We start from the raw sequence: 19159 nt of genomic DNA on the forward strand, positions 1-19159 counted from the left end.
TGAAGTTAAAAAGTTATAAAAGCAAAGATTCAAGAATTAGGAATGTAGAAATTTTAAGATTTTGGTGTATGCTCTTGTTTGTTAATTTTAAACATACTCATTTAAAATAAGCATTGAGTTGGGGCACCTGGGTGGCTCAGTCTATTAAGCCTCTGACTCTTGATTTTGGCACAGGTCATGATCTCATGGTTTGTGAGTTCAGGCCCTGTGTCCGGGTCTGCATTGACAGCACGGAATCTGCTAGGGATTCTCTCTCACCTTCTCTCTCCGCCCCTCGCCAGCTTGTGCACATACGTGTGCGTGCGCTTTTTCAAAATAAAGAAATAAACATTCAAAAAAATAAAATAAGCATAGAGAATGCAAGCTTTTTTTTTTTTTTTAAATTTTTATGTTTTTATTTATTTCTAGGAGAGAGAGAGACAGTGTGAGCAGGGGAGGGTCAGAGAGAGAGGGAGTCACAGACTGAAACAGGCTCCAGGCTCTGAGCTGGCAGTCAGCACAGAGCCCGACGCGGGGCTCGAACCCGAACCGCGAGATCATGACCTGAGCGAAAGTCGGACGCTTAACCGACTAAGCCACCCAGGCGCCCCAGAGAATGCAAGCAATTTTAAGGAACTTACCCATACTGCGTCGTTGTCAAAACTGCTCCTCTCTTTTCCTTTTCAAGTTTTAACTTTTTCTTTCTTTCAATATTGGCCAGAGTTGGATAGTTTCTAGAAAACAATAAAAATCAATTATAAAAGGGCTTTTAGAGTATAAATTTAATTATCCAATTAAGCAATTACTGCATTTAGCAATTTCTATTTATTGAATAATACAATAAATCATTTTAAACCTTCAATTCTTTTTAGAATTTTTTTAAGGGAAAAAAGTAGACTGTGACAATGCGACTCAAGTAGACCAGCTATCAGTCCTCAAACTTTGTTACTAGCTGATAAATAGGTAAGGAGCTTATACTAGAATTTGAATTAAATATATCATAAAATATGCTCAAACTGATATAGTTCATTTATTTGCCATTTACCCATAAATACTATTTTAAAAATGTAAGTCTATGCACTTATTTATACAAATATATACTACGTAAACCCAAAGTTACCAAAATGAGGAAGAAACAGTTCTCAAAAAAAGTAATCTACCAGGAAGGATAAGAAAAGCACACAAATAAGTATAACAAAAGGCAACAAATAATAAAAGTACCCCAAAGAGTACAAAGACTGGCTGGGAAGAAATGCTCTTATCTAGCTGGAGAAATCCAGAAAGAAAAATGAAAGAAATTGGTCTTACACAGTGTTAATAAACAGAAATCAGATGGGAAAACTTAAGTGTTCTAAGCAGAATAAACAATACAAACAAACCAAGGCCTCAGAAAGTATGCAAGCTATCCAGGGAATAGCAAGTGGTTCATTCTCTAGGAAACAGTTACAAGCAATCAGACAGAAAGGGAGGCTGAGGCCATTAAACATGCCTTGAATACCAGACTAGAAAGTTTGTATTTATTTCAGTGGCAGTAGGGAGCCACTGAAAGTTGTGAACAGGGAAAGATATGTGTAAGGCAGTGATTAAGATTAAATCTGACAAAAAAAAAAAAAAAAAAAAAGAGGAAATCTGACAGCAACGTGCAAGATGAATTGCTCTGACAAAGCTTTCTTTGTTCCTTGGCACAGCTGTGCGGAGATGCAAACTCTGGTGGTGAAGGGAACAGATCCTAGGAATGTAAAAAAAAAAAAAAAAAGCAAAGACAGAGGGGGAACAGAGACAGCTCTCTACCACTCAGCTTGGTTGGTCATCAGAGTAAATATTTTAAGACATATCAACAAATTGTGTTCTGCCATTGTTTCTAGGACATTGTTTCCACCCCCACTCCCCCCCCCCCCTTTTTTTTTTTTTAACATCTGCATCACTGATGCCATCTGAATGGCACAGACAGTATGAAGCCTTTGGGTTGGCCACACTGGAAGAATGGAAATGACAATGAGTAAGTGGTGAAATAATCAGAAAAAAGGCAATGAATTTCAATGAGGACAGTGCAAAGCAATCTATTCAGCCAAGGAAAGTAAACTCCATAAATAAAAGATGATGAATGTACAAGCTATAAATAAACCTAAGAGGAAAAGATCAAGGTCATAGAAGATAAAAATCTGACAGCCAGTCTGCACCATATGACTGGACTTTTGGAAAGCAAACATAATCTAAGGTTATGTGAAATGGAGTCTGACATATGTATAAGTGTGAAATCTTCCCCTCATGATATTCAGAAGTGGTCAGAAACTCTCAGGGCACTGTGTTCAGTTTCGTGCTCCTAAACTGAAAAGGAAGGCTGAGGAAAAATAAAACTTGGAAGAGATTCAGAAGAGATTCAAAGATGATTAACAGGGTGAAAAATAAAAACCTCTCAAGAAAGATGAAAAGAACTAGAACTATTTGCAGCCTTTAAAAGAGGAAGAGAAATGACAATAAACGCTCTTACAGAAAGGATGGTAGCCAGATGGTCTCAGTCGGAAGACAGAAATATGCAGAAGCAGAAATGGTGAGAAAAACAGTGATGACTTGCACAGGCCCCACAGTGTCTAGGCGAGCAACTCACAGCTATTCAACACCCTTCACATCTCCAAAATCCCTTCTTCTTACTACAAATGTTTCTTCAACATTCTTCTGAATGTTGCAGCCCCTTACCATGCTGAGCCATATGCTAAACAATAAAGACTTGGTACTACAGTGGACCATGAACAACAAGCAGACAGATGCTACCTACGTGCTTCCCAAAGGTAAAGAATGCAAGTGGATTTTACGGAGATCTAAGACTTCCTTAAGACATCCAGGAAGTTGTGCAAACTCCTTTGGTGGAAGTTTTTAAAAACAGCTCACTTATTCTCTTTCTGGTAGATACTAAAGTAACACTTTCTTAAAGGTAAGGGGTCTTTCACTATCCCTTGGAAAGCTGTAAGACTCCACCTTTCAGTGCTTGAGTTAATAAAACCCTCTTCCAAAATATATACCATTCCTATTTACACAGCACCCCGAGACTTAAAACTAGGAAAAACAAGGGCACTAGGAAGCAAATTATCCAAAAAAAAAAAAGGAAAACCAGAAACCTAAGACCTTGTTACATATACAGCAACATTAGTACTGAAACACAAGAATAAGAAAGTTTGGAGCTTTGATTAAAAAAATAAAAACAGTTCAGATTCCTAAAGTACACCTGAAATAATCCAAAGACTTCGCGGAGGGGGGGCGGGGGGGGAGAATCACTAGCTGTCTTACACTGCACACTTACATACAGATAAAACTTAGTCCAGTATCTCCTGCTAGACAATGGGTAGTATGAACTTTGACAAGTGCCATTTTCACAGTTGATTTCTCTGTTTTTATCTGCTAAAATCACTTTTTCCCTGTACTTCCATCTTTCCCCAGTACTCCACGAGGAACTGGCCCTGAGACCATATGCCCTTCTTCCTTCTCCTCCCTCTTTCATGTCTTCCCCTTGCCTAAGCCGTAAGCCTGCAGTAAGGACCCTTAAGCACTACCGTCAATAAATGGTCAAAACTATGCCAACTGTGATCTTAGCACGCATCATTCTGGTTATATTATACTCTTTCCTTCTCAAATCACCACCCATTTACTGAGTTTTTCCTTAAGCTTATTCTCTATATAAACACAATCCCCCTTTACTTGCACTGACCCACAACTGCTTCAATGTAAGCCATACTATGGTATTTTTATTTCAAAGTCTTTCTGAACTTCAAAAAGATGTAGCACTTTTTAGAAGCAGACCCCCCCTCTGTCGGAATTCTGAAAGAACTGGGGATACAATTTAAAGAATTTCCTCAGCACCACAGTAACTACTGAAATACATTATCACATAACTACTCCACCTAGTGGACTCCCTACCTACTATAAAATATGTTTCAAAGTTTCTAGCAAACTTCCACCACTGTTTTCAGATAGATTCTGTTTTCTAGAATACCAAATCACAGCATTTATACCTCAACGGCCTGGAATTAAGAAAGAATTGCTTCTGGAAGGCTGGGTTGAAGGTTGTTAGCAGAAAGCCTTAAATTTGTTTTTTGGTTTTTTATTTTGAGAGAGAGAACGTGCAGCATGCGTGTGCAAGCAGAGGAGGGGCAGAGAGAGGACAGAAAATCCCAGGCAGGCTCCATGCTGTCAGCACAGAGTGTAACATGGGGCTTGATCCCATGAGCTGTGAGATCATGACCTGAGCCAAAATCAAGAGTTGGATGCTCAACCTACTGAGCCACCAGGTGCCCCAGGAAGCCTTAAAGATGCCAGTGGGCATCTCCAAGTTTGGCTGGCTAAAGGAATAAAAGCAAAGATGAACTTCCTTTAAAGATAAAGCAAATCTTTAGCCTTTTCTTCCAACTGTAAATTTCTTACTCTATGAAAATCTTTTACAACGTTTTTAACATTGCAATTACATAAAGGCTGTCTTTCCTGCATGTCAAATACAGTGCCTTCCTTAGAAAGAATGTAGCACTCAAAAGATAAAAGTCGGGGCGCCTGAGTGGCTTAGTCGGTTGAGCGTCCGACTTTCGCTTAGGTCATGATCTCACGGTTTGTGGGTTCGAGCCCCGCGTCGGGCTCTGTGCTGACTGCCAGCTTGGAGCCTGGAGCCTGTTTCAGAGTCTGTGCCTCCCTCTCTCTCTGACCCTCCCCTGCTCACGCTGTCTCTCTCTCTCTCCCCTAGAAATAAATAAAACATTAAAAAAAAAAAAGAGAAAAGTCAAGACGTAAGGATTATTCCGCCATATTGATGTGACAGTTATTCTTTTTAGGTCTTCAAATGACATTTTTTAAAAGGAGAATGATAGAATTTTAAAAAGTAAATGTATTTTTATAATTGGTTTTTAAAAACTGTTAGTTACAATATTAATGTATTCTTAAGAAATCTATCAAATGTACCAAAAAAGAAATGTTTCCCATACTTTTTATTAATACAGTACAGTTACAGAAATAATATATGAATATTTTAAGAGAAAGAACTTGAGAAACAAGCTAGGGAATAAGCTCAGATGAATCAGCAAGTGCCAAGAGATCATTTCAGAGCACTTTATTAATAAGGCAACATCACAGGTATAAACTTCATCCCAAATTGTCATCACCACCCGATACCCTCATTCTCTTTAAATACCTCTGTATTTCACAAATCTGTAACTTCATTTATTCACTCCATCGGTTTGCCCTTCCTTTTCCAAGGCATCTCTGTCCATTATCGCAGGATCCTTTCAGCCTACATTCTAGAAACTAGAACTACACTTGATCCCCTCTGCCCCCACCTATCCAACATAAAAATCATCACAAATAAGCATAGTAAACACCTGTTCAAGTTCATCCTTTATTCAGGGTAGAGCTGCTTCTAAATACCACTTAAGAGTTTTGAAATTCAAGGAGCTTTAAATTTGGCTGCCAAGCACCGACGTAAACACTACTAACTGTCTATTCTCCCCTCTTCCTCAACTATTTCATTTGGGGATGTTCCATCAACTCTGTCATTACTAAAAGTGGTGAAGCAACCCACTTACAGCCGATGAGAGCTACATGGAAGTCTCCTGGTTGGACCTAAAAACAAAGATATTGTTCTGCCAATGAAAAAAGAGGCAAAGTCAGTTTTGTGTGTCTTTTACCTTTTTCTGGTCATCTTGCCCAGAATGAGGGCTTAATATTTGGGTATGCAGGAACCTCCTAGTGGATATGAAGATGAAAGCCACTTACTAAGGAGCCACAAGCAAGGAAATGCACCTAATGGTACTGCTAAGCACAACTGTAGCCCTAAACTTTTTTTCCCACTTGGGAAAAATAGACCTCTTTGTGCTAAGTTAAGATAGTAAGGTTGCTATTCCATTTACTGAAACAGTAATGGAATCCTAACCTATGCAAGTACCACTGCATCCTAGCCATCCTCTTTGATCTGAATGCTGTCCATGCCCAGCGAGGCATATCTTGATTTACAAACTTGCATCCTAAGAGCAGTCCCTTATAAAGTTAAACACATGCTTCTTATAAAGTTATACATTTGCTTCTCCTATGACAAATCAATCCCACTCAGGTATTTACTCAAGGACAAAAAAGTCTAAACAAAAACAAAGACCTGTATATCAATGTTTACAAAAGCTTTACGTATAATCCCCAAATACTGGCAACATCCCAAATGTCCCTCAATTGAGAAGTAACTGAACAAACTGTGGTACCTCCATAGAGGAGCACAACAACAGAAACAGACGAACCACTGCCACATACGACAATATAAATAATCTTAAATGCACTGTACTAAGCAAAAGAGTCAGACTCAAAATGCCACACACTGTATGATTCATTTACATGGTATCCTGCAAAGATACAAACACAGCAACGGGGAACAGATGAAGTGGTTGTCAGGGGCTAGAGCTGGGGGTAGAAGCTGACCACAATGGCCACGAGGGATTTGGGGGGATCGTGGGATAGTTTTATACCTTGACTGTGGTGGTGATTACACGACTATATACATCTGTCAGAATTACGCATTAAAAAGGATGAATTTCACTGTATATACAACATACCTTAAAATAAATGGGGAAGAAGGGTAAGCGAGCACTATACCTCTTAGAAGAAGTTTTGTAAAACAAACTCATAGCCCTGACTGCCTTCCAAAGATTCCAAGTACACCTTAACCAGTCATTATTATCCCTATGTGGCTAAAATTCAGCCTTTAGTTGTCTATGGTCTCACAGCCACCTCACATATATTTTACCTTATAGCTCATATTAGTGTAAGAGTCGGAAAGGCAAGTGTCTACTCATCTAAGTTTTTGGTGACCTCAGCCATATATAATGTTTGCCTTTTGAAATACTGAATGTTTATCTCTAACTTTTAATTCAACTGATTAGCAAGAAGTTAGTCAATGGTATCATAACACATGTTAACATAAATTCAAAGGTCACTAGGACATCTTGCTAACGTTAGAATATCAAATCAACCTTCTACCAGCGATTTTATACCTGGTACCTAAGCTGGTTTTCACCTTCAAATGCTAAAGCACTATTTACACATAACCGCAAGAGGGTATAGTTCATAGCCATGTGGAGAAAGCTACTTTAGAAAGAAATGCATTCAGAGAGACAGATTTATTTGCCTTGTCTAGTGATCGTCTGTCCTATGTGGTGAGAATTCAATGTTCAAAACCACAGCAGTTTAAGTACGATTAGCTATTATTACTGATTTCCAACCACAACTATTAATCAGATCAACACATATCTGCCCAATTTCTGTAAAAAGGACAAAGGTAAAAAATAAATAAATAAAAAAGACAAAGGTATTGTTTAAAACATGAATTAAAATATGAATCTCAGCAACATTTCTACAACCACTTACTTGGATGTACCAAAAGAGAATTACACCCATAATAAAAACATTTTCAAGCCCCATAAACATATACCAACATTTACAAGCATCCTTTAGATCTACAGCACCAGGGGATAAAACAGCCACATATTTATGTCTCTAAAGACTATAACTTGGTGTTTTTTTTTTAAAGACACAAATGCAAAGTTCAATAATAGGATCATAAGGGACATCTGTACTAAAGTGGCATACGGAAAAGAAGGACAATATAGTCCTGTAGCAAGATGGGGGGGAAAGCCCTCAAGCAGCAGGATTTCAGCTGGTCTAAGGGCAGAACTCAAAGACAGAGAAGGTAAGACTTTTCTAGAAGTAACCACATGAGCAAAACTGAGCCTGAAAGGTCAGAAAACCTGTTTGAGAGATGCTTAATAACAAGTCTTGCTAGGGGATAAAGAGCTCCTAGGAGAAAGAAATGCAGAAAGAATCAGAAAATACATGTTAAGCCCACATTACAGAATCCTGACTGCCACTTTGAGGAGCTGTTTTCATGGGCATCTTAGTTGGCTAAAATAAAATCAGTTTAACAAATCTGTTGAAATTTTATTCTACATAGTCACCTATATAACCAAGAAATGTACACCTATAGTAACATCTAATTTTGCACAACAAAGAACAAATACTAAGTAAATAACATAACCTCATTGAGTCAAGTCAGTTCCTTAAGTGTGATAGCACTGCTGAGCATTCGCTTGCAGAGAACACTTCAACTGTGTGCTTTTATTGAACGTCACTTAGCACCTGAGCCAGAGCTGAGATTTTTTTTTTTTTTTCTGCCAGGTGGCTACAATGAAGGATGAAGGAAAAAGGAGCTGGGATATTAACCAGAGGAGCTGGAGTGAAGGGAAGACAGAGGGGATGACAGAAGTAAAGGGGGTAAGGGATGGGAGGTCTCAACTAGTTCAAGACCAGGCAGAGGTAACAGTGACAGCTGGATAGAATGGAGGTTATGATCAAAGAAGAGTACGCCCAGGGGTGCCTGGCTGGCACAGTCAGTAGAGCATGTGACTCTTGATCTTGGGGTGTGAGTTCAAGCCCTACACTGGGTGTAGAGATTACTTAAAAATAAAATAAAAAATAAAAACCTTAAAAAATTACAAAAAGGAGCGCCTGGGTGGCTCAGTCAATTAAGCGTCCAACTGCGGCTCAGGTCATGATCTCACGGTTCGTGGGTTCGAGCCCCATGTCGGGCTCTGTGCTGATAGCTAGCTCAGAGCCTGAAGCCTGCTTCAGATTCTGTGTCTCCCTCTCTCTCTCTGACCCTCCCCTGCTCATGCTGTCTCTCTCTCATAAATAAGTTTTTTAAAAAATTATAAAAAGAGGGGTATGCCCAACTTTAAGATTTTCAGGACAAAAAGTCCAGAATATAAGATCCAGAGAGTGACCACGAAAGTAAGTGGCTAATATTGCATGCATGCAGGTGAAGGACACCAGAAATCTGAATATAAAAAAGTACTGAATGAACTATTATAATCTCTGAGTCTCAAAAGGTCAGGGGAATTCAAAGTATACACACTTCAGTTGGAGCATCAAATATGCCAAGGGCGGTGGCAAAGGCAATTGCAACCCATCTTGTTAGGAATCACTGGGGAGGGTGTTAGAACTGCAGAGATCTGTGTAGACAGACGGCAGGAAACTCAGAGAAGAGTGAAGGAGCAATCAGTCACCTGTGCCACATCAAGGAGGCCCTACCTGTCACAAAATCAAATAATCACCTTTTGTTGTTTTATTTAACCTTTCCACAGCAAACTACGCTGCTAATACTAACCACATTTTCCTTCTTGAAATTCTCCCCTCTCCTGGCTTCTATGACATGTCATGTTCTCAGTTCTCTTCTACTTCTCTGGGTCTTGTGCTCGCTTCGGCAGCACATATACTTCTCTGGGTCTCAACTCAGCAATCTTGTTGGTTTTTGTTCTGTTAGACTCCCTTCTCCTTTCACTCTATCCTCTCTGTCCTTCTGTGGAGAATGTCTTCACACTTGTAATTTCATGATTTAAAAACATCTACATCCAGACCAGTCCAGTCCAAGTCCCAATATATATGCAACATCTTCAAACAGGTATCTTAGAGTCTCCTCATATGCAACAATGTCCAAAATCGTATCTCCAAACCCTCTTCCAGGATTCACCTTTCAGATTCACCAAGTCTCCTCAAAACCTGTTTCCTCAATCACCAAAGAGTGCCCATTTATCTCCCAAATGTTCTATACCTACTCTGTCCTTAACACTGCCATCTTTTAAGAGGTTCTATCATCTCTCACCTATACTCAGGTCCCGTGAACATGTCAGTCTATCTGGACACTACTCTCTGCCTCCCCTCATCTTTTCCTAGTTAGATCTGAGTTCAGCTCAATGGCCCTTTGCCAAGCAACACTCCTCCAGACTAGATGAGGTCCTTCTCCTACAGGCTAAGAAAGAGGGAAGGAATGTGAGAGAGTAAAACAGTAAGACTTACAGCACAGAGTCACTGAAGGTGATGACTGTTAAGTTAATAGTGGTCTAATACTCCCAAAGTTCATATAATGATTCATTCAGTTTATGCAGTCACTACAAATAAGAGAACCAAAGCTGGCAAATCAGAAACTCATCTCAGACCCTTCCTACTGACTTAAGTGAACTCAAAACTTGGGAAATTCAACAACTAAGTTTACTTAGTTAACTTCTTAGTTGCTTTAGAATCTTTGCTGACTAGCAGCCATTTTCATTCCCCTCAAAAGAATTAAACACTTATGAAAGAGGCTGGCACCACTAAGCTACACTAACTTCCAAATGATCAAAGTCAGGGCGAAGTAGTGAGGGGAATATCCAAGTGTTTCACCAGTCAGCTCATTTCCATCCCATTTGGCAGCACACAATCTTCAACACTGGTACCTTTGGCTGTTTGAAAACTAAATATCAGACAGAAAGCAGAGTTAACTTTTCTTGTTTTACTATTCCTCTGTGTAAAATAAGAAAAATTTACAACCAATTGACAAAAACAAAGAAGTAAAACAAGACGAACAAACAAACAAACAAAAAACACCCATATACTTTGGGGTTTGTGAGGAGAAAAAAATGGTTATCACAAAGAAGCCAGCTAAAGAAAGCAAAGTGCTTCAATACACAGCGCTTCAAAATTCTTCACCAAGTCAAACCACATCATGGTCCTAACTACTCTGATTTCTAAGTTTGACAATGCAATTGGCTCCCTTCATACCAAGACTGGGTCTTCCTACTCTGCACCGTTTAACAGAAATTCAATCAACAACAACAAAAAAAGAAATTTCATCAACAAGTATTTATTCTCAACATACTAACCCCAGGCACACTGCAAAGTGCAGCAGAATCAAAGATGCCCAAGACAAGAGTCAACTGTAATATAATGCAACACATGCTTCTGTGGTTGTATCAATAAGCTACTATTCACAAATGAGGTAGTGAACAGTGCTTTACAGTATGTTGGTCCATGGACTGGCAGCCAGTCCACACACTGATGCCAGAGTGTACATCAACAAGCAAAATTTTCAGATCAGCTGACATCTTTTCCCTAGCAAGATTTTAATAATAAAAGTAATGAATAAATTTACATTCTGGTACAAGTTTCCTATCTTGTTATAGACTAGCACTCTGGCAGCACGGAGATAAAGGAAATGAAAATTGAGAAAGAGTGACAAAGCAGGTGACATTTAAGACAGTCTTTCAAGATAGTAAGATTCTGCCAAGCAGATAAAGAGAAAAGGCATTTTAGTATACTCTCTCCTGGCAGCCTAAACTCCTTCATTTGTTAGCCAAAGATGAGACTGAAATTCTATTAAATCCACCAGGTCCATGCTGACTGGCTAGGGTCTACTTGTTTAAAGATTAAATTCTTCTGATTTTCCCTTCACCCCCATCCATCTCTGCACAGAATATTAATAACTGATAACAAATATACACATCTACTAAATTCTACTTGTTCTCAGTTGGCTCTAAATCTTTATGTTTATGCTGGCTTCGCTCAGAATTACCTCTGAAGCTTTAAAGGGCAGTAATTAACTTTTTCACCTAATAGTGTAACATCTAGCACAATACTACATGTAAGTGGATTTAAACTAAAAACTTAAGACCTGGAGGGGATTATGGTAAGTGAAATAAGTCAGAAAGAGAAAGACAAATACTACATGATCTCACTTATTTGTGGAATCTGCAAATTAAAACAAATTAAATAATAAACAGATAAAAAGTTCTCTGTACACATACAGATAACAAACTGATGTTTTCCAAAGGGGAGGTGGGTGGAGGGATGGGGAGAATAGGTGAAGGGGAGTGGGAGATACAGGCTTCCAGGTATGGAAAGACTAAGTCACAGGGCTAAAAGGTACAGCACAGGAATGTAGTCAATGGCACTGTAATTGTAGTAATGGCATTGTATGGTGACAGACGGCAGCCACACTCTGGTGAGCAAAACATACAGACTTGTTTAATCACTATGTTGTACATATGAAGCTAATATAACATTGTGTATTAACCATACTCAAATAATAAAAACATAAAAACATATATTTTAAGAAGTTTAAAAATAAGACAGTGAGTATTGTATAAAAGCATTAAGATAACTCTGGGGTGTATTTCATTGGCACATTTACTCCCAACCTCACACTGTATCCAAGGCCTGTATTAACAAACTAATAAAACACGCCATGTCATGTTTTCCTGTTTTCTGAGCATCTGATCAAGCTTATCACACATATATCCAAGGCTTTGAGGATGATGGTAGTGAAGATAATGAATACCTATAATTTTACTAACATTCTTTTTTTCATAAAGTACACACAGTCTCAAATAATTCATTACACATAAAAATGCTGAATTTAAAAATAAACTGAAAACTTAAATTAAGCTGAACAAAGTAAAATATTTGACCTGCCAGTCAAAAGAGTTTCAAGTATCTTTCTTGACCTAGGAAGAGAATGATCCCCTTTTTCATCTCAGGCTCTCTTCATTTTTTAATTCCAGAAAAATACCATTTGACTTAAAAATGCATTGGACTATTCTAGGAGTTCCACCTTAGTTTCAGCTTCAGGATGAAATATATTCCTTTCTGAGAAGACAGTAAAACAGTGTCCTACTGGGATTTTTCATAAGTATATCCTACCTAGACATCTGTTAAATTTTCTTCCCTAATAAGCATAAAGCCACAGTCACATGGTAAGGCCCAAATTTCTTAGGCATTACTTATAGGAAAGAATTCTTGGTCTTTTTACAATTAAGGATAAACCCATGTATTACTGTTGTACTCCCTCTATCTAGCATACTGCAGTCATTCAACAAATATTTGCTGAAAAAAAAAATCAAAGGAAAAACATAGCAAAGTATTTTATATTTTTTCAGTAACAGTACCCACTCACTATTGCCTTGACACTGATCATCTAACATTAGGTAGCATGTAGTGGTTCCCCTCAAAGAATAGAGTATGGTCCCATTATGTAATCAGTATTTACAAAGAATTCCTATCAGGTTTTCTAAAAACGTATTCAATAATAGCCTCAAGTAATACAGCTTACTGTCCTATCACCTGGTACCAACAACATAAGAGAATTCAATAAATCAAAACTACCCTAATAAAACTGTATGGTTATTTTTAAAACATCAAGTAAAAATCTCAAAGTCACTATATACCAACTCTAAAGGACAGCAAAATCACTTAGTACTAGTCATTTTCAGATGAATATTTGTAATGTTAAAAAACACCAAATTTCCTTTTTCAAATTACTCATTAGAGCCAGAATGGTCATTATTTAGAAGTACTCAGCCTTGCCACAGTAGAACTAGTTCACTTGTTCTGAACTCTTGACTCACTTCCTTCTTTCTTCCCTCCATCTTGCAATCTCCTCTGGAGTGTCTAACTTGATCTTCTTCATACCAGGAGCATGCATCTAGGGAAAAAAAGCCTGCTGAACATCAGGAAACATTGTACATGTCAGGGTTTTCTTTTTTTTTTTTTAATCTTTTTTATTTTAAGTAGGCTCCACGCCCATGTGGGGCTTGAACTCACAACTCTGAGATCAAGAGTCACACACTCTACCAAGTGAGCCAGCCAGGGACCCTCATATTGTAGGTTTCTGACTAAATTTCAAATATTATGGGGGATAATGGAGACTCTTTATTCAACATTAAATTTACTAGCAGAGACAATTTTAAAACTAAGGTTTTATCCATCCATATTTTGACTTTCCCTTTAAAGAAAAAGGGATAATTTCTCATGTGTTTAGGTTATTGATGAGGAAAAAAGGAGTAATGCAATTTTGGTTACAAAGTAGGTATGTCACCCATTTCTCAACTGGCATCAAACACCCAAATGAATGACCTGCCAACGAAGATTGAATGAGGTAGCTAAAGAAACAATGAATACACAGAACAATTTGAACAGTATGGTGTAATAAAGCAAGCACAGAATTTGTGGTCAAGAAACTCAAGTGCAAGAATCAGTTCTAAAGCCCTGGGCAAATCTTTTCTTTTTTAATCTATTAACTCTGGCCACTATTTATCTACTTCACATAGTGGTCTGTGAAGATCAAATTGAATAATACAAAGTACGAAGTACTCCATGTTACTTATTACTAAGCTATGTAAATGAAGAGCCATGAAAATAACAGATCAATGAATTAAAAAGAACACAGGAATGAAAAAAAACAAAACAAAAATTCACACAAGAACTTACATTTCTCCAATGGAATTGGACAATCTTCTCATGTGCACTAAAAGAACAGTCTACTTCAGGACACTGCAAGAGTTTAAAGAAAAAGACAATTCAATGTTTTCCGTATTAAGTTTATCCTACTACTACATAATCAAACATAACCTGACTCAATTACAGTTATCCCAACTGTGTGGAACAGATAGCAGCATCCCAAACTTACTTCAACCGCAAAATAAAAAGCACTCCAAAACAGAATTATATTTAAAAAGGAATGACATTCTCAAAGCATATAGTACAGTAATGTGTGTCATTTACTTCTCTACTTAGTATATACATGACATCAGCAATGTTATAAAATTTTCTTAATTCCTAAAGTTGAAGGGGTATTCCTATAAACTGGAAAGAACCTTTCCAAATTAAGAACATTTTTTTAAAGTACTTAATAAGGTCCACACAAACCTTGGAGAGTGATGGGCCAGGGCATATCACCCAGTGTGATTAAATGGTCCAAGGCAGCCCTAAAGGGGGAAAAACTCACAAAGGTGCACAGAGCGACTAGGGTGAGGCCCGGGCTCTTACCAAGCGAGGTGGGCACACACAGCTGTCAGAACTCCTTTCTTTACTGCCATCTTGCCTCTTCCTGAAGCAGTAGTCTCCCCAACCTCAAACTGCAAATCCCAGGGTCCCTGTCTCAATTTGTCAAGTCATCAAATGACATTTCTATGAAAACTAAAAGCTTTTAAGAAAAAAAAAGCTCAGAATTTCTACCAAATACACTCCTTTTGTCAAAGAAACTTCAGGGCAACCAAGAAAAACCTACTTTTGTATGTTCAGACATGTGTTTATCATACTTCTCTTGATTTTTAAAACCACGATCACAGGTATCACAAAACCAGTGAAAAACTGGCTCTTTTCTTTTCTGCAAACAAAAACAAGCGTTAGATTTTTGATTAAAAAAATGTTTATGCAATAATAAAAATATAACTATCCTCCCAGTAGTATGTACTTTGATTTTTCACATAACCCCTGTGTGTGGGAAAAACTCTGAATATATTTCTAATGAAGGGTAATTCTGTTTTGTTTGCTTTTTTATAGGAACTATATTAGGAAAAGACCAGCATAATTTAAAAAATGTTAAATCTGAGTAGAATATAAACTGTGAATAGACTTCAAATTGGTAATCTAAGAGCACAGCATATGTCAAAATGCTCTAATCATAAAAACAGCATTTTGAGGCACCTGGGTGGCTCAGGTGGTAAAGCTTCTTTTTTTATTTTTTTTTACTTTTTTTTTTTAATGTTTTATTTATTTCTAGGAGAGAGAGAGAGACAGCATGAGCAGGGGAGGGTCAGAGAGAGAGGGAGACACAGACTCTGAAACAGGCTCCAGGCTCTGAGCTGGCAGTCAGCACAGAGCCCGACGCGGGGCTCGAACCCACGAACCGCGAGATCATGACCCAAGTGAAAGTCGGACGCTTAACCAACTAAGCCACCCAGGCGCCCCTCAGTTGGTAAAGCTTCTGACTTCAGCTCAGGTCATGATTTTGCAGTTCATGGGTTCAAGCCCTGCATCAGGTGCTGTACTGACAACTCAGAGCCTGGAGCCTGCTTCAGATCCTTTGTCTCCCTTCCTCTCTGCCCCTCTCCTGCTCGTACTCTGTCTCTCAAAAATGAATGTTAAAAATAAAATAAAAAAACAAACAGCATTTCAACTTTTAGAAAACAACTTTATCTAATTTTTTTTAACCCCAAGAAGAATCATTTAGTAAAGGTCAGTTATTTATTCCCAATCTGCTATTTTTATTCTTAAATATAAAACCAAAAAAAATATTACAATGATAGACTATGAGATGGCCTTCCATTGTTTAATGTTGGGATTATGTTAATATATTACACTGATACAATTTTTTTTTTAATATTAGCTACACAGTTTTCATGCCAAAATAAGAAATACTTATTTCATGCTGTAGACTTTGACTCATTCTAAATTAATCACATTGTTTTTTTATTTCAAGATTTTATTTTTAAGTAATCACTACATCCATCATGGGGGTTTGAACTTACAACCCCAATATCAAGAGTCACATGCTCTAACAACTGAGCCAATCAGGTGCCTGACACTATTTAATACACATCTTTAAAGCAGACTAGATCTATAAGCTTCCTCAGAAAGAAGCCTATTTTAAGACTTGATCTCTGAAGCATAACAAAGAGTTGATACTGATTTTTAAAAAACAGTAACTTTGTTCCTAAAAATGATAAATATCTATTACTAAAAAGAACTGAAGCAGTATAAATTAAGATAAATAAAGATAAACAATAATAACAGAAAAAAATCTTGTCTGAAGAATTTCTGACATTACTTCAGGCACAAAGGATAAACTAAATATAAACTACTTTAAACTAACATTAAATTTAATTTTAATTGAATTTGACACAAGAAAAAGAAACCGTTGGAACTGCTTTTTTTAATCAAAGAAATATTTGTTCCTAACAGAACCCTGTGTCAAAGAGAAAAAAGATAATGAAAAATAAAAGGTTTATGACATTTTAATTTGTTCTTAACTCCATAGTTTCAATTTTATAAGAGAAAGTTTGGACTGTTCATTTCCTTAAAATTCCATCCTTTCCCTTTCGCTAATATATCCTTCCAATTTTCTAATATATATATATATTTAGTTCACCAAGGTTCAATAACATTTACATTTACTCATAATCACAATTCTATTATTCATTCTTGAAAATATATTGAAATGAATTCAATGTTTTCTCTTTCTATAGTTTCTACATTTATTTCTCAAAAAGACTTTGCTTAAAGTTTTTACTTAAAGCTGGGGCACCTAGGTGGCTTAGTCAGTTAAGCATTCAACTTCAGCTTAGGTCATGATCTCAGTTTGTGGGTTCGAGCCCCACGTCAGGGTCTGTGCTGACAGCCAGCACAGAGCCAGAGCCTGTTTCGGATTCTGTGTCTCCCTCTCTCTCTGACCATCCCCTGCTCACGCTCTCTCTCTCTCTCAGAAATAAATAAAACATTTTTAAAAAATTTAAAAAAAAAAGTTTTTACTTAAAGCCAAGATCTTTAAAGATCCTATTATAGCGAGAACCCACTGTGTCAATAATGGTTGCAAAACACTGAGACAGTTATGTTAGAAATGCAAGGCATGAAACAGTGACATAGGGACCGAAGTGTCACATTCAGGAACATTTTTAAAAATACCTTTTTTTTCTGTTTTCTACTGGGAGGGAAGTTGCCGTCAGTGAACTTTGCATCGTATTTTCGTGGAAAATAAGAATGCTTAACTAAAAAACAAAAAGAAATCAATAAATATTTGTAACTACACGTTTTAAACTTTTATTCGCTCTATCATGTCACAAATACTTGGGTAGAAACTACCTCTTCTAGGAAGAAAAGTAGTTCACACAAATTAACAAAGATGAAGACCAGTCTACCAAATAAATGTGTTTCAAATGAATACGTAACTGGTAAGATTAGATGGCCATACAGTGCTTTGGGCGTCAAAGAAAGGAAAGGCCACTTTAACCTGATGAAATTTCTCGTAGTTATTTCAAACATTAGAAATGTAAACAATACAATCCCAATACAGCTTTTCAGCCTCAATTATACACCAGGAAATTAGAACCTTGTGAAATACATTTTCTCTCAAATTCTTTCCTTTCTTATGGCCATGAAGCTCTGAAACCCTGATCCTTCACCTAGATTACTAGGAGAGCCTCCCAGATTGTCTTCGGGTTCCTAAGCCCTCTCTTCCAATAGACACTGCACGCTGACACCACCACAAAAATAATCCTCCAAAAGTCACAAGCCTGCTGGAAAACCTACAAATCACTTCCCAGAATCCTTCAATGAGATGCTGGCTTATTTTCTCATCCTGCTCTTCCCCCATACCCTACATTTACTCGGCTGCAGTCACGCCAGAACAGTGTGATCTTCAGAACTCACCTTGTACTCACGCCTCTTTGCCCCAGCCTACAGGGTCTCTTCCAACATCCTAAACATCACCCAAGACACTTCTTCCAAAAACTTTCGTCAACTTCCTCCACACTCTGAAATTACCTTTCATATGCCTCCATCACCAGTTGTGCTTGTTGTGGTTATTACCTACGAACCCATCTCACCTGTCTTAGGAATGTCTTATGTGCATTCATATTCCCAGCATTTGGCACACAGTAAAGGCTGGTTTGTAAATGTCAAGTTAATGTAAAATAAATCTTAGGCAGAGTTAGAGAATGGTTTTAAGTGAACAATCTCATGGCTTTAAATGTGACCTGGATGCAGATGACACCCAAATTCACAGCTCCAGCAACAATTCTCTCCTGAAAGTACAAACTAACTGCTTATTCAATATCTCTACTTGGCACACACATACTCCAAACCAAACTCCTAGTCTTTCTTTCAAATCTGTTCAATCCACATCCTTCTGCTTGTTTGGAAAAAACGAAACAAAACTACATCATTCTTGTCTTGCCTTTATCTCACACCCTGCAAATCGCGTTGGCCCAACCCTACCTTCAAAACACTTCTCATCAGCTCCTGTGCTCCACCCTGGTCCAAATCCCCCATATCTCTCACTGGGATAACTGCAATAGCTTCCTAACTCATCTCCCTTTAAGTCAATTCCTATGAGCAGCCATATCATTCCTTCTAAAACAAAACTTATGTCACCCCCCTGCACTATCCTTATCACAAGAGTAAAAAGTCATAATCCCTTTACCTACAAGGCCCTAGCAGGCCTGTCCTCTTCCCCAGTCTTCTACAATTCTGCCCCAGGATTGTTCCTCTCTAGTCACACTGGGTTCCATTCTGATCGACAGCACCTGCCTCAAACTCTTTGCACTTGCTGTTCATTCTGCCTGCATCTCTATTCCCCCAGTCGTACCCACAGGTCTGATCACTCACCTCCTTGAAGTCTCTGCTCCAATGTCACCTTCATTACGACTGACACTGACATTTACCCCTGCACGACCTATCACCTCCTTGGCTTTCTCTCTCCAGGTGGCACTTACTGTCTACTAGCACACACTGCTTTTTTTTTTTTTTTAATTCTGTCTTTCTCCACCAGGTAATGTTAAGTTCCATAAAAATAAGG

General features: G+C 37.9%; 1 protein-coding gene across 1 annotated transcript in view; it reads right to left on the minus strand.

Moving 5' to 3' along the window:
• NUFIP1 (nuclear FMR1 interacting protein 1) overlaps positions 1 to 19159 on the minus strand; it is a 38891-nt gene that overhangs the window by 19076 nt on the left and 656 nt on the right. Inside the window, exons 2-6 of the mRNA XM_077778748.1 lie at positions 17269 to 17351; positions 14873 to 14971; positions 14074 to 14136; positions 13212 to 13288; positions 621 to 713 (exon numbers count right to left, since the gene is read on the minus strand). Coding sequence (XP_077634874.1) covers positions 621 to 713; positions 13212 to 13288; positions 14074 to 14136; positions 14873 to 14971; positions 17269 to 17351 — 415 coding nt within the window. The remainder of the gene's footprint in view (positions 1 to 620; positions 714 to 13211; positions 13289 to 14073; positions 14137 to 14872; positions 14972 to 17268; positions 17352 to 19159) is intronic.

This window comes from Crocuta crocuta, unplaced genomic scaffold, assembly GCF_008692635.1.
Source record: "Crocuta crocuta isolate KB4526 unplaced genomic scaffold, BGI_CrCroc_1.0 scaffold586, whole genome shotgun sequence".
Taxonomy (NCBI): Eukaryota; Metazoa; Chordata; class Mammalia; order Carnivora; family Hyaenidae; genus Crocuta; species Crocuta crocuta.